This window comes from Bos taurus, chromosome Y (genome assembly GCF_002263795.3).
Source record: "Bos taurus isolate L1 Dominette 01449 registration number 42190680 breed Hereford chromosome Y, ARS-UCD2.0, whole genome shotgun sequence".
NCBI lineage: Eukaryota > Metazoa > Chordata > Mammalia > Artiodactyla > Bovidae > Bos > Bos taurus.
In genome coordinates, this window is record NC_082638.1 from 46,321,731 (window position 1) to 46,336,390 (window position 14,660).

A 14,660-nucleotide genomic window follows, 5' to 3' on the forward strand; every position below is an offset into this window, starting at 1 on the left:
AAATAACCATCTCAAAAAGTTGTAAAGATGCGCAACAGAACAAACTTATAGTGATAAGAAGGAATGCAATTAATAAAGAATGAAAAATGAGTATAATAGAGAAGAAAATATTGTAACAAAACCAAGACTTTATTCCCCCATATGACTACTAGGAGACTTCCTGCAGAACAGAGCATTTTAAAAAGATTCTGTAAAGGGCCCAAAAAGAACTATTTTAGGCTTTGCGAATATGATCTTTGACGATTGATCAAGTTTTCAGTCATAGACAATAACCAAAGGAACTGGCAAGTCCCTGTTTCAACTTTAAGGACACCAAAAATTGAACTTCACACAATTTTCACGTCAGAAAATAATATGCTTTTCGGTTTTCCTCAGCCATTAAAAAGTGTAGGCTCTAAAATTAAAAAAAAAAAAAAGAAAGAAAAAGAAGTAAAGCTCATTCTCAGCTCACTAGGCTGCTGCTAAGTCGCTTCAGTCCCGTCTGACTCTGTGCGACCCCATAGACAGCAGCCCACTAGGCTCCTCTGTCCCTGGGATTCTCCAGGCAGGAATACTGGAGTGGGTTGCCCTTCCCTTCTCCAATGCATGAAAGTGAAAAGTGAAAGTGAAATCGCTCAGTCGTGCCCGACTCGTAGCGACCGCATGCGCTGCAGCCTACCAGGCTCCTCCGTCCATGGGATTTTCCAGGCAAGAGTACTGGAGTGGGTTGCCGTTGTCTTCTCGGCTCAGCTCACTCTAGCTGTGCAAAATCGGGGGCAGGCTGCCCTGCATTGAGCAAAATGGAATTCCAAGAGAAGGGGCTTCAAGATCCAGGTGTACGGTCAAGTTTCTTAAGCAAGGGGAAGGTCACCCCTGAGGGCTGTGAGTGCTAGACACCATCATTGAAGTCCCCTGGTAGACTCGGAGGTCGTTCTCAGCCCTGTGCCCTGGCGACTGTGCAATCTATTGTTTTTCTTTTTTCCCCTTTGGTGAGCTGCGCAATCTTGACAGACCCAAGACACTTCAGATTCAGGTTCAGCCTGACTACACCCCCAGCAGTTGCCTCCAGAGGGGGCCACCGCGCGCGCATGCGCGGAACTCGGCCTAGCGGCCAATCCGATTGCAGGCGTCAACACCTGGCAACCAATCGTCCTTGGCAGTGGACACGCCGGCAGTTGAAGCGGAGTCCCAGGCCTGAGGAGGCGTTGTTCCCTCGGGCCTGCCTCCTCAGACTTAACCCAGGGACTGTTTAGGTGCAGGTGAGCTGCCGGCAGTTCTGGCATCGCCGCCCACGGGAACCGGTAAGGACTGGGGCCTGGTGCGGCCAAAGCGGTGCCGGAGTGCCCAGGGAAGGGTTTCTCAGATCCCCAATCTGGCGGGGCCTTGCTCGGCGGGACGGCCTCTGAGGGCCCAGGAGGGAGTTTGAGGCCGGGCCTACAGGCCCCAGGCCCCTTTCGCCCTCTCCCCTCTCTAGTCTGGGTGTGAGCAGCTCTCCAGCAGCCTTCCTGTCCTAGGGGTGGGACGAGCCAGCTCGCGGAAAGGGCCTGTCATGCCCCCAGCCCCCCGCCCCTCCCAGGTCTCCTGTGGAACTTAATATATTTAAACACACACACATACACAAATCTTCACGCGGGTTTATGACTCGGGCCCAACCCGGTTCTGCAACCAGACACAGTCAGGCGGGCACAGCAAAAAAAAAAAAAAAAAAAATCAATCTAGTGGCCTCTCCACTGCCGCGGTGCTTTGGTCGTTTTCCTGTTTGCTCTGCCTCTCCTCGGACTCCAGGGCTGCCCCTGTCCCTGGGGGCCCCGAGATTCAGGCCTTTGGTTCGAAAAGGTGGCAGATGAGGTATTTGTTTGTTTGTCTGTTTGTTTGTTACTGAGAGAAGGGAGGTGGGAGGAAGAAGCTCAGGGAAGAGGAGTTCAATCACTTGCTCTGGTTGAGTGTGAGACACCTGGTCAGCATCTGTAGGATAGGACCAGGTAGGGCCTGGGGGTTAGAATGTTTCAGGAAGACGTGACTCACCCTGACCTTTCCCTCTGCCCAACCCCAGGATGTGACCTTCTCTTGCCTGGGAAGGGCACTCAGGTTTTCAGTGTGCCCCTGAGGTAAGGTGACAGACATTTTTACAATAAGGAACAAAGTTGTGTCTTTCTTGCCTTCCGTTTTTCTCCTTTCATTCATGGGCTGACATGTTGCTGTAGAGAGAGAGTTCTCCTGGGGATTAGCTGACCCTGATTGCGGGTGGTGACTTCAGGGCAATCATGGTTTCAGGTCACTCTGAAGCTCTCTGAGTTGAAACATTAAAAGCAGGCAGGGAGGCTACTGGCTTGCTTTCTCCTGCATTCTTGAAAGAAAAAAAAGTAAGAGCACCATGGGTTTTAAGCTGTGTAGAGCTGACTCCTACCACTTGGTGAGGCTAAAATGGGGCAATGCACATATCCTAAGGTTTTAGCTACAAAAGCAAAGTAATGAAGGTATGGGAATTCCCTTGTGGCCTGGAGATTAGGATTCTTGGCTTTCACTGCAGTGGTCTGGATTTAATTTCTGGTCAGGGAACTGGGACCCCACAAGCCAAGCAGCGTGGCCAAATGAATAAAGTGGTTCATTCAGAGAAAATGTGTTGTGATTTAACATGTTTACATGGGATTACTTGCTCATTTTTGCACCTGTAAGAGCTTTATTTCATTAAGTAATTGAACTCCACTGGATGGGGGTGGGGGAGCATCTGAGTTCATTTCATGCCAGTAAACAAGATGATAGGTAGCTTTATGCCCAGCAACTTGTGCCTACAGCTCTGTTGCATAGTTATCTATTGCTGGTACAGCTTTGAACTTGACAGCATGTTTTGTTTTGGTCACAACATGTGGCTTCATAGGATATTAGTTCCCCAACCAGGGATCGAACACAGGATCCTGGCAGTGAGAGGGCTGAGTCCTAATCAAACCACTGGACTGCCAGGCAACTCCTGTTTTTAGGTGTTTTGGTTTGTTTTGTGTTTTTTAAGTTTTACCATATTTATAGGAGAACTCTTCTATGTGTAAGTATGATGTGAATGATATTATACCTCGAACTGTTTGTGTTGTACATATTATCTCAAAATTGAATAGTTTGAAAAAACTTACACTTGATATCTATTGATCTAGAATCCAGTTGGGTAGTTTAGCCTCAGGGTCCCTCCTGAGGTGGTAGTCAAGCTTTTATCTGGTTTGGCAACCTCTGAAAACTTGGCTTATTGAATGTAAGTTCTCTCACTTGGCTGTACTCATGAGGCCTCAGTTCCTCCTTCTGTGGGCCTCTCCAAGGGGCTGCTCGTGTGGAGGCTGCTGTCTTTTCCCAGAATGAGTGATTCAGGAAAGAACTTGAACCCACGATAAAGTGCAGTCTTTTTTCAGACGTTACACATCTTCACTTCTGTATTTGCTTAGTCTCACAGGTCAACCCTGTGATAGTTTGAGAGAGAACTACATAGGGGTGGGAATATCAGAAGATGTGATTCACAGGGTCATCTTGAAGGCTGGCGACCATACCCATTAATCCACCATGACAGCCTTTCTGCATATGATCTCAGTCTTGTTACTGTGAGCAAATTATTTGGCTTGTGTTCACTTCTTGTGTGCTGTTGCTTCTGCTGCTAAGTCACTTCAGTCATGTCTGACTCTGTGCAATCCTATAGACAGCAGCCCACCAGGGTCCCCCAGCCCTGGGATTCTCCAGGCAAGAACACTGGAGTGGGTTGGCATTTCCTTCTCCAATTCCTGAGAGTGAAAAGTGAAAGTGAAGTCTCTTAGCCCTGTCTGACTCTTGGAAAACCCCAGGACTGTGGCCTACCAGGCTCCTCCATCCATGGGATTTTCCAGGCAAGAATACTGGTGTGGGTTGCCATTTTCTACTCAATTCTTGTTTATTCAGTGATATTCTAGCAAGTCTCTTCTTTGTCCTGGATTAAGTTTTCTGTTTCTCTGGACGGTTCCCATCAGCAAACAGACTGACTATAATGTCACCTCTCGTTAAAAATCTGTCTTTTGTGACACATCCTGCTTCTGCTTTTTTTATTTTATGTTTTCTTATTATGGACTTCTGCAGAGTTGTTTGTAGAATTTTTTATCTCCATTTCTCTCATTTTCCTTTAAATCCACTCTTGTCAAGATCACCAGTGAATTCCAAATGTTTAACTCAGTGGTCAATTTTTATTTTTTTATTTTTTAAAAATTTTATTATTATTATTATTTTAAATTTACAATATTGTATTGGTTTTGCCATATCAACATGAACCCGTCATGGGTGTACACGTATTCCCCATCCTGAGCCCTCCTCCCACCTCCCACCCCATACCATTCCTCTGGTCATCCCAGTGCAGCAGCCTCAAGCCTCCTGTATCCTGCATTCAACCTGGACTGGCGATTCATTTCGAATATGATATTATACATGCTTTAATGCCATTCTCCCAAATCATTCTCCCCTCCCTCTCCCACAGAGTCCAAAACACTACTCTATACATCTGTGTCTCTTTTGCTGTCTTGCATACAGTGTTGTTGTTACCATCATTCTAAATTCCATATATATGTGTTAGTATACTGTATTGGTGTTTTTCTTTTTGGCTTACTTCAGTCTTTATAATAGGCTCCAGTTTAATTCACCTCATTAGAACTGATTCAAATATATTCTTTTAAATGGCTGAGTAATACTCCATTGTTTATACATACCATAGCTTTCTGATCCATTCATCTGCTGATGGTCATCTAGGTTGCTTCCATGTCCTGGCTATTATAAACAGTGCTTTGATGAACATTGGGATACACATGTCTCTTTCAATTCTGGTTTCCTCAGTGTGTGTGCCCAGCAGTGGGATCACTGGGTTGTATGGCAGTTCTATTTCCAGGTTTTTTTTTTTTTTTCTTATTTTTTTTAAGGAATCTCCACACTGTTCTCCATAGTGGCTGTATTAATTTGCATTCCCATCAATAGTGTAGGAGGGTTCCCTTTTCTCCACACCCTCTCCAGCATGTATTGCTTGTAGACTTTTGAATTGCAGTCATTCTGACTGGCGTAACATGGTACCTAATTGTGGATTTTGATTTGCATTTGTCTGATAATGAGTGATTGTTGAGCATTTTTTCATGTGTTTGTTAGCCATCTGTATGTCTTCTTTGGAGAAATGTATATTTAGTTCTTTGGCCCATTTTTTGATTGGGTTATTTATTTTTCTGGAATTGAGCTGCAGGAGTTGCTTGTATATTTTTGAGATTAGCTGTTTTTCAGTTGCTACATTTGCTATTATTTTCTCCCATTCTGAAGCCTGTCTTTTCACCTTCCTAATAGTTCCTTTGTGGTGCAGAAGCTTTTACGTTTAATTAGGTCCCATTTGTTTATTTTTGCTGTTATTTCCAATACTCTGGGAGGTGGGTCATAGAGGATCCTGCTATGATGTATGTCGGAGAGTGTTTTGCCTATGTTCTCCTCTAGGAGTTTTATCATTTCTGGTCTTATGTTTAGATCTTTAATCCATTTTGAGTTTATTTTTGTGTATGGTTTAAAAAGTGTTCTGCTACTGCTGCTAAGTCACTTCAGTCGTGTCCGACTCTGTGCAACCCCATAGACGGCAGCCCACCAAGCTCCACAGGCCCTGGGATTCTCCAGGCAAGAACACTGGAGTTGGTTGCCATTTTCTTCTCCAGTGCATGAAAGTGGAAAGTGAAAGTGAAATCACTCAGTCATGGCTGACCCTTAGCGACCCCATGAACTGCAGCCTTCCAGGCTCCTCTGTCCATGGTATTTTCCAGGCAAGAGTACTGGAGTCAGGTGCCATTGCCTTCTCCAAAAAGTGTTCTGCTTTCATTCTTTTACAAGTGATTGACAAGTTTTCCAGCACCACTTGTTAAAGAGATCGTCTTTTCTCCATTGTATACTCTTGCCTCCTTTGTCAAAGATAAGGTGTCCATAGGTGTGTGGGTTTACCTCTGGGCTTTCTGGTTTTTTTTCCATTGATCTATATTTCTGTCTCTGTGCCAGTACCATATTGTCTTGATGATTGTGGCTTTGTAGTAGAGCCTGAGGTTGTTATTTTATTTAATTTATTGGCAGCCTTTATTAGAGCAGTTCATTTCCTCCTCCCTGAAAAAAAAATGTTTCATTTGGATTATAGAATGCTTGTCTTTCCTGCTTCTCTTCTATGTACAGTTCTTCCAGATACAATGTGTGACCTTTGTGTCTGGCTTTATTCAGATGCCATGTTTTCTTTTCAAATATTTATTTATCTAGCTATGTGGCATGTGGGATCTTAGTTCCTAGCCCAGGGATGGAACCTGTGCAGAGTCTTAAACACTGGATCTCCAGGAAAGTCCCCTAGTTTGTGTATTTTCAAGATTCATCCATATCTTGGCTGTATAGCAGCACATTTTTTTTTTATGGCTGAATATGGTATATCAATATGGTATGTGGCTTACCTGTAGTCCATTGTGAGCATATACCACCATTTATTTATCCATTCATCAACTAATGGATAATATTTGGATGGTGTATTCTTTGTGGCTATTGTGAATAATGTTGCTGTGAACACTGTTTTTGCATGGACTCAACATTTTCATTTTTTATGGATATATACAAAAGAGTGAAATTTCTGGATCATATGGCTACTCTATATTAATTTTTGAGGTACTGACAAACCACTTTTCCAAAGTGATTGTACTATTTTACAGCAATTACATCAACAATATATGAAGATTCCTTTTCTCCACATCCTCTGCAGCACTTGTTATTATTCCTCTTTTTGATTACAGCCAACCTAATGGTAGGAGAAGGCAATGGCACCCCACTCCAGTACTCTTGCCTGGAAAATCCCATGGATGGAGTAGCCTGGTGGGCTACAGTCCATGGGGTCACTAAGAGTCAGACACGGCTGAGCGACTTCACTTTCACTTTTCACTTTCATGCATCGGAGAAGGAAATGACAACCCACTCAAGTGTTCTTACCTGGAGAATCCCAGGGACAGGGGAGCCTGGTGGGCTGCCGTCTATGGGGTCGCACAGAGTCAGACAGGACTGAAGCGACTTAGCAGCAGCAGCAACCTAATAGGTGTGAAGTAGTATCTCACTGAGACTGATTTACATTTTGTTACGGGCTTCCTTGGTGGCTCAGAAGGTAAGATGTCTGCCTGCAATGCAGGAGACCTGGGTTCGATTCCTGGGTTGGGAAGATCCTCTGGAGAAGGAAATGACAATCCACTCCAGCATTCTTGCCTGGAAAATCCCATGGATGGAGGAGCGTTGTAGGCTACCATCCATGGGGTCGAAAAGAGTCGGACATGACTGAGTGACTTCACTTTCTTTCACTTTCAATCATGTTAAGCAGTATTTTTTGTGATTGTTGGCCATTTGCATATCATATTTGGTGAAAAGTCCATTCAAATTATTTTCCTGGTTGTTAGATTTTTTTTTTAATTGTTGTAAAAAAACCAAACATCTAACTTAAATTTTTACCATTTTAACCATTTTTACGTGCTAAGTATTTCACACAATTTCATCAGCCTTTTTGGAGAAAGAAATGGCAGCCCACTCCAGTATTCTTGCCTGGAGAATCCCATCGACAAAGGAGCCTGGTGGGCTACAGTCCATGGGGACACAATGAGTCATACACGACTGAGCAACTCACACAAGTACACACACACACACACACACACACACACACAGAGTCACAGTGTTGTTTTGTTTTTGTTGCTGTCATTTTTTTAGCTGTTCTATGCAGCTTAAATGACAGTTTCCTGGTTGAGAATCATACCCAGGCCCCTGATAGGAAAGTTTGGAGTCCTAACCTCTGAAATATCATGGAATTCCTTATCACATTGCTATGAAATAGATCTCTACACCTTTTCATCTTGCAAAATTGAAACTCTGTACCCATCACCTGTCCCATTAAACAACAACTCCTCTTTTCTTCCCTGTTTCCATGGACCCTGGACTCCATCATTCCACTTTGTTCCTTTCTATTGCTTGACTATATTAGATATTTCGTATAAGTGGAAACATACACTTTTGTCTTTTTTATGACTGGCTTATTTCCTTTGGCTTGATGTCTTAAGTGATCATGAAGTTGTAGCTTGGGGCAGAATTTCCTTTATATGGCTTAATAATGTTCCATTATATGTATGTATCACATTTGATAGATGTTTAGATGCTTCCACCTCTTAGTTGTTGTGATTAGTGCTGCTTTGAGCATGGCTATGCAAATATCTCAAGACCCCATGTTAACTTCTTTTGAATTTATATTCAGAAGTGGAATTAATGAATCATGTGGTAGTTCTATTTTTAATTTTTTGAGGAGGCTTTAGACTGTTTTCTGTAGCAGTTGCACCATTTTAAAATCTATCCATAACACACAAGGTCCAGTTTCTGTACATACTTGCCAAGAGTTTTCCTTTCCTTTCCTTCCTTTTACCTTTCCTTTCCTTCATATGTAAACACACACACATGCACGAACAATTTTTTTCATATCCTTTCCCATTACTGTTTATCACAAATTATGAATATAGTTCCTTGTGCTACACAGTAGGATCTTTTTTTTATCTATTCTATATATTAACATTATAGTTTGCATCTGCTAGTCACCAGCTCCCAATCTATGCCTCCCCCACCCTTCCTCTCTTGGTAATCACATAGTCTGCTCACTATGTCTGTGAGTCTGTTTCTGTTTCACAGATGAGTTCATTTGTGTTATAGTTTATAGTCCACATGTAAGTGATACCATATGATATTTGTCTTTCTCTTTGTGACATCCTAAGTATTATTTTTAATGCTAATGTAGAGTCAAGTGTTTACTTGACTTCATTTTCAGAACATTTGTTGCTACTGTATAGAAATGTGATTGACTTTTAAAATATTTATCTCATACTCTTCAAGCTTTTTATTAATTCTAATACCTGTGGTTTCTTTGGGATTTTCTATATATAAAAGTATGGTATCTCCAATATACTTTGACTTTTTCCTTTCCATTCTGAAGGCTGTTTTTTGGTTTGTTTGTTTGTTTGTTTTAAGCAACAACAACAATTCATTTTTCTTACCTGATTGCTCTGGTTATAGAACTGCCAGTATAATATTGAACCAAAGTGTGGAATAGACTTCCTTATGTTGTTCCCAATCTTATAGGGAAAGCTTTCAGTGTTTCATTATTAAGTATGATTTAGCTGTGGGTCGTTTACAGGTACCCTTTGAGAAAGTTCTCTTCTGTTCTTAGTTATTAAGTGGTTTACTTTAACCCCTATTATGAAAAGGTGCTAGATTCAGGGAAATGCTTTTTCTGCAGGCAGATGTGTTTTTTGTCCTTTATTGTGTTAAAATGGCATAATGTCGATTGACTTTCATATAATGAACCAACTTTGCATACCTCCATAAATCCCACATGATCATGGTATATAATCTTTTTTATATGTTGTTAGGTTTTGTTTGCAAGTATTTTGTTGAGGACTCTTGCATCTGTATTCATACAGAATATCCGTTGTGTGTGTGTGTGTGTGTGTTTGATGTCTCTGTCTGATATTGGTATTAGAGAAATACTGTCATGACTTTGCCTGATATGTGGGGAAGAGAAATGTGGAATGAAGGATGAAGCATTGTTGGATTTAAGTTTAGTCAGGATTAGAGGGAGAAATTTAGGATGTATAAGTGTGGCTTTGGGGGTGAGATTATCAAGAGAGTTCATTCTCAATTTTCTAGGCCTGTGTTAAGTGCTTGACATTGAATTATGCTGTTTGTTAACTGTGTATAGATACTTTATATTTGAATTTGCTACCTATTTTCTGTATTAACATTTATGAAATTAGTATGTGTGAATCAGTTGTAATGTGCATTTAAGATAACTTTTTGTCCAATTTTACTACAAAACAAGATGCCATTAAATAGCTGACGCTTTTTAAAAAGAGCTTAACCTTAAGTCTAAGAAATAAGCATGTTTGTCTTTAAGGTGCGGAAACACATTTAAAAGTTATAAATTTGCCCAAAAAGATGCAGCTGGTGTGTGATTAACTTAGAATTCCAGCTTCATCTTCTTTGACTCCAAAGTCCATGTTTCTAAACACTGTACAATAGTGCAGTTGTAAAAATACTCGTGCTTTACATGTGATTTCTCCTAATGATCAGTGGTGGTATTCTGTTTTTTCTTTATCTTTCTTTTTTTTTTTACTTAGAAGAGATTAAAATCAACATGGAACAAAGCTATTATTCTTGAGTCATGTAGACTTGTAGTCATAGGTTATTCATCTTTCATTTAGTCTCTTTGATGCTCAGTATCTTTATTTGTAAGATAAGGGTGTTTATAACTACCATAGAGTTTTGGAGATAACCAAATAGCACATTTTTCTGTACTTAACTAATATGTAGTATATTTATACCTAGGTGGCAGTTTATTTAAAGGAAGCACTGGGACTTGTGGTCACACCCTCCAAGAACAAAAAAGTATTTAAAATATGGAACCACCATGGATGTCATGTGAAGAAGAACAAGAGCCAGAACCACAGAAAAGTGAGGGAGAAACCAAACTAGTAAATGATGAAGATGCTGAACTCATCTTGGTTGGAGTGGAACATGTACATGAGGATGATGATGTGATCTTTGTTGGGATGACCTCAAATTCAAAACCAGTCATTTCAAACGTACTGAACAGAGTTAACCCAGGTTCTTGTTCAAGGAGAAATAGGTATGGTCACTTCAGGAAAGATAATGCTCAGAAATTACAGCCTGTTAGTCATGTGACTCCTACATCAGAAGCAAAGACTGTCTTGCCACTTTCTGTCTCTGAATCAAGATCAACAGATAGTCCTATTATTATTGAGCCTTTGTCCAAAGCGGATTCTAAAAATATTTCACCACAAATAGTGCCTAATAGCTTTTCAGAGTTATGTTCTCCTTTGATTACCTTCACAAGTTCATTGCAGCATCCAGTAGAAACAGCAGTTTCTGCAGGAGATATGGATAAAAGTCCTCGTGTATCAAAGCGACTTTCCACTTCTGAAACAAATAGCACAAGTCCCAAAAGGCCTACACTCAGTGATGGAATTATAGGAGAACATTCTTTAGCTTTGTCCCTTTCAGGTACTTTTCATACAGTGACTACTCAGCAAAGCACACCAGACAGTGTTCATAACTCATTAAGCCATGTTCAGAGTGGAGAACCTTGTCCAACAGCTTTTCCAAAGGACAATGTTCATTGCAAGCCTGTAAGTCCTTTAGGGGGAAATGTATTGACAAAAACTGACTTTCCAAGTGTATCAAGTCAAAATAAGTTTGCTGATCCCACAGAAGGCAATCTGATTGTGTTACTTCGTGACTTCTACTATGGACAGCATATAGGAGATGGGCAGCCAGAACCGAAAACTCACACAGTCTTTAAATGCCACAGCTGCTTGAAGGTTCTAAAAAATGTTGAGTTTATGAATCACATGAATCACCATTTGGAACTTGAGAGGCTGAGATGTGACAGCTGGAAATACCACACCACCTGCCAGCACTGCCACCGCCAGTTTCCTACGCCCTTCCAGCTGCAGTGTCACATTGAAAGTGTCCACACTTCCCAGGAGCCCTGCACAGTCTGTAAAATCTGTGAATTGTCCTTTGAGGCAGATCAGATTCTCTTACAGCACATGAAAGATAATCATAAGCCTGGTGAAATGCCCTATGTATGCCAGGTTTGCAGTTACAGATCATCATTCTTTGCAGATGTGGATGCACATTTCAGAGCATACCATGCTAACACTAAGAATTTACTTTGCCCCTTTTGTCTCCAAATTTTTAAAACTGAAGCACTATACATATGTCATTATAGACAGCACTGGGCAAAGAGTTTTCACCAGTGTTCCAAATGTCGGCTACAATTTTTAACTTGTAAAGAGAAAAGGGAGCACAAGACCCAGTGTCATCAAATGTTTAAGAAGCCTAAGCAGCTAGAAGGATTACCTCCTGAAACAAAAGTTGTTATTCAGGTATCACTGGAACCCCTTCAACCAGGATTGGTGGAAGTAGCATCCATTACTGTGAACGCATCTGATTCTGAACCATCACCCCCCAAATCTAAAAGTAGGAGGTCAAAAAAACCCAGTTAATTCTACTTTAAGTAAGTCTGAAGCAAGTATTTCAAAGTTATAAACTCCATTAAAAACAAAAAATTCAACTATAGCATGATTCAATAATAAATACAGAGAAACCAATGTGTAATTTATGTGTTTTTGTTTTAAATACATGGAACATAGTTTCGTTTGAATATTGAGATGTTATTTAAAAATATATTACCTGTTTTTCATACAGTTGTCTTAGCACTAAAAAGTATGTGTGCGTGTGTGTGTGAGAGAGAGAGAACGAGAGAGGTGGCGAAAGGAAAAGTAACAGCCTATTTTGGTATTTCATGTTATTTGTAAGTTCGAAAGCTCTGCTATACATATAATCTGTAGAGTGTTTTAGCAACATAATTTTCAACTGTTTTCATGCCTTGACTATCTCAATATTAACTATATAGCCAGATTGGAATGGCTTTGTTATTGTATGTTCCCTTGTGCTGCTGAACTCTCCGAAGTGCCTCTGTTGTGCTGATCTAAGATAACCTGGCTCCAAAAGCCTGGTGTGGAGAAGTTGATGGAGAAGCTATGATGTGAGTTGGGACCAGACATGGGATTTAGTCAGTGGAGAGCTGTGGCTTCTTGTCCCATTGGAGGAAGAGGTATGCATTCCCTCCAGGCATGGAGCCAAGGCAGAAGGAACACTGTCTCAGAGTGTCTTTACCTAGCCCAGGGACATCTCAAGGAAGCCAACCATTTAAATGCCTGTGTTTGGTGAGAGGCCCCTGCAAGCATCAAGCAGGCCCTGTGTTATCATTGACTGCAGTTGGGGAAGCAGAAATAGTTAATAGAATGAGGCATGGTTCCTGTGGACCTCCTGTTGAGTGATCAAAAGGGGAATTTTGATTCATTCCATCCCCTTTCCCATTTGGCTAGCCTTTAGTCACAGTGAAGTAGCCATATCTGTCTCAGTCACAAAAGTAAAAGTACAAAAGTAAAGCAAGTTAAGATTCCCAAGTAAAAAAGCCTTGACATCCAGTTTGATTTGTACTGGACCCATAGTTTTAACTGAAAAGGATCAAACACAGGGAATCTGTTCAGTTTATGAATTGGGCTAAATTTAGTTCTCTTACCCTTAAGCTACAATGGAGTTGTCTGAGAATAGTAAATGTAGTGGATACGAAGGGTCCAGGGTGATTAAACCCTCTATAGAACTTTTCCTTACCTTTTCCAGTTACATGTATCTTACCCTAGTTGAACACGTGAAGATTTCAGTTTTGTATCTTATCTTGCCTTGAATATGAATGTATTGCAGTTAACAGCTAATTCTTTGTGTGGGTAATTTCCCATTTTATCAAACTAATACTGATTTTCAGTCTTACTTGACACCGTCTAATGTGCAGGAATTGTCTCATTTATTTCAGTAATTATCAGGTCATAGAATTATTATCCTTCCTCTACTCTATCCAGCTATCTAGTCTGTGATTATACTTGTGGAAACCTTTTTACTTGCGGTCTCCAAGAGCTCTTTCACAGACCTGCAGGGTACCCTCTAAATATTGGTTCCTGAACATCAGCACACTTGGCTTCCTCTGTGTGTTCCTGGAGTTGAGTCTCCTCCTGGAGTTGAATGCCATACTTTCTCCACTTCTGGCACAGTTACCTAGCAATCTCTGTGCACCATTCAAGGAACCTGGCATCCTGGCTGTATACCTATGCCAGGAGAAATCTCTCCATTTCCTCTTCCTTTCTCCTCCTCTTTGTCTCTCCCCACTATTTTTTCCCCTTCCACAATTTATTTAAATGCTCTAAGCTTTCACAAAACCCTGGGAAGTGGTAATCACCAAGGTATTAGCATCCATCTCAGAACGGAAGCGGAAGGAGTACAGATGACTAAGCTATAGTAAGCCTATTATCTCCATTTTAGATAATTTCTTGAGTGTAAATTCAAATACAAGTAGGTTGTATTTATTTATTCAATGCTTGATTGATTGGTTTGCACTTTGAATATATTACTAGGCCTTTCCAGTTAATTTTCTTGGGCCAAAGCACTTTGCAAAGTGTCAGTTTAAACCACTTTTAGTTGTATAAAATGTGTGTGTGTGTGTGTGTTCTGATCTTATGTGAGAAATCTATGTATAAATAAATGTACAGACTATTGCATTCTTATCTCCTTTATTCTATTTCTGTAGTAAAAATACGAAATGTTTTATTTATATGTTTTTACTGTTGCTTAGTATTTTGAACACAGTTACTGTTGTTTGCTCTGAAGTATGCTCATCAGGAGTACAAGTTGTATTTATTGCCAAATAAAAAGGTCCCAGGGATATGGTCCTTGACTACTTCCTCTCTTCCATTCTCTGTCATTCTACTCTACTATTTTCCCCACTGGTGCCCTGTTTTTTGACAACACTGGCCTTGCTTTTCCTTAAGCAAATACATTTCTTGCCAATCCAAAAACTTTGCAACTGCTGTTCTTCTGGAAATGCTCTTCCCCTAGGCCTGCATGGCTTGCTACCTCCCTTGTTTGAGCTTCACCAGTGCTGTTCAAATCACACAATGAAATCCTCAACCCCCTCCATTTCCTCCTCCTCCTTAAAGGCACTTTAAGTCTCTACCCTCTTCTTACCTCTCCAGCCTAAA

General features: G+C 40.9%; 1 protein-coding gene across 1 annotated transcript; it reads left to right on the top strand.

Moving 5' to 3' along the window:
- Positions 1-1,129: 1,129 nt before the first annotated feature.
- On the top strand, positions 1,130-12,164 carry LOC132344703 (zinc finger protein 280B-like). Its single transcript, XM_059884345.1, has 2 exons — positions 1,130-1,280; positions 10,366-12,164. Exon 2 carries the CDS (start codon positions 10,437-10,439, stop codon positions 12,066-12,068), a length of 1,632 nt encoding a protein of 543 aa, XP_059740328.1. The 5' UTR covers positions 1,130-1,280; positions 10,366-10,436; the 3' UTR covers positions 12,069-12,164.
- Positions 12,165-14,660: the final 2,496 nt, after the last annotated feature.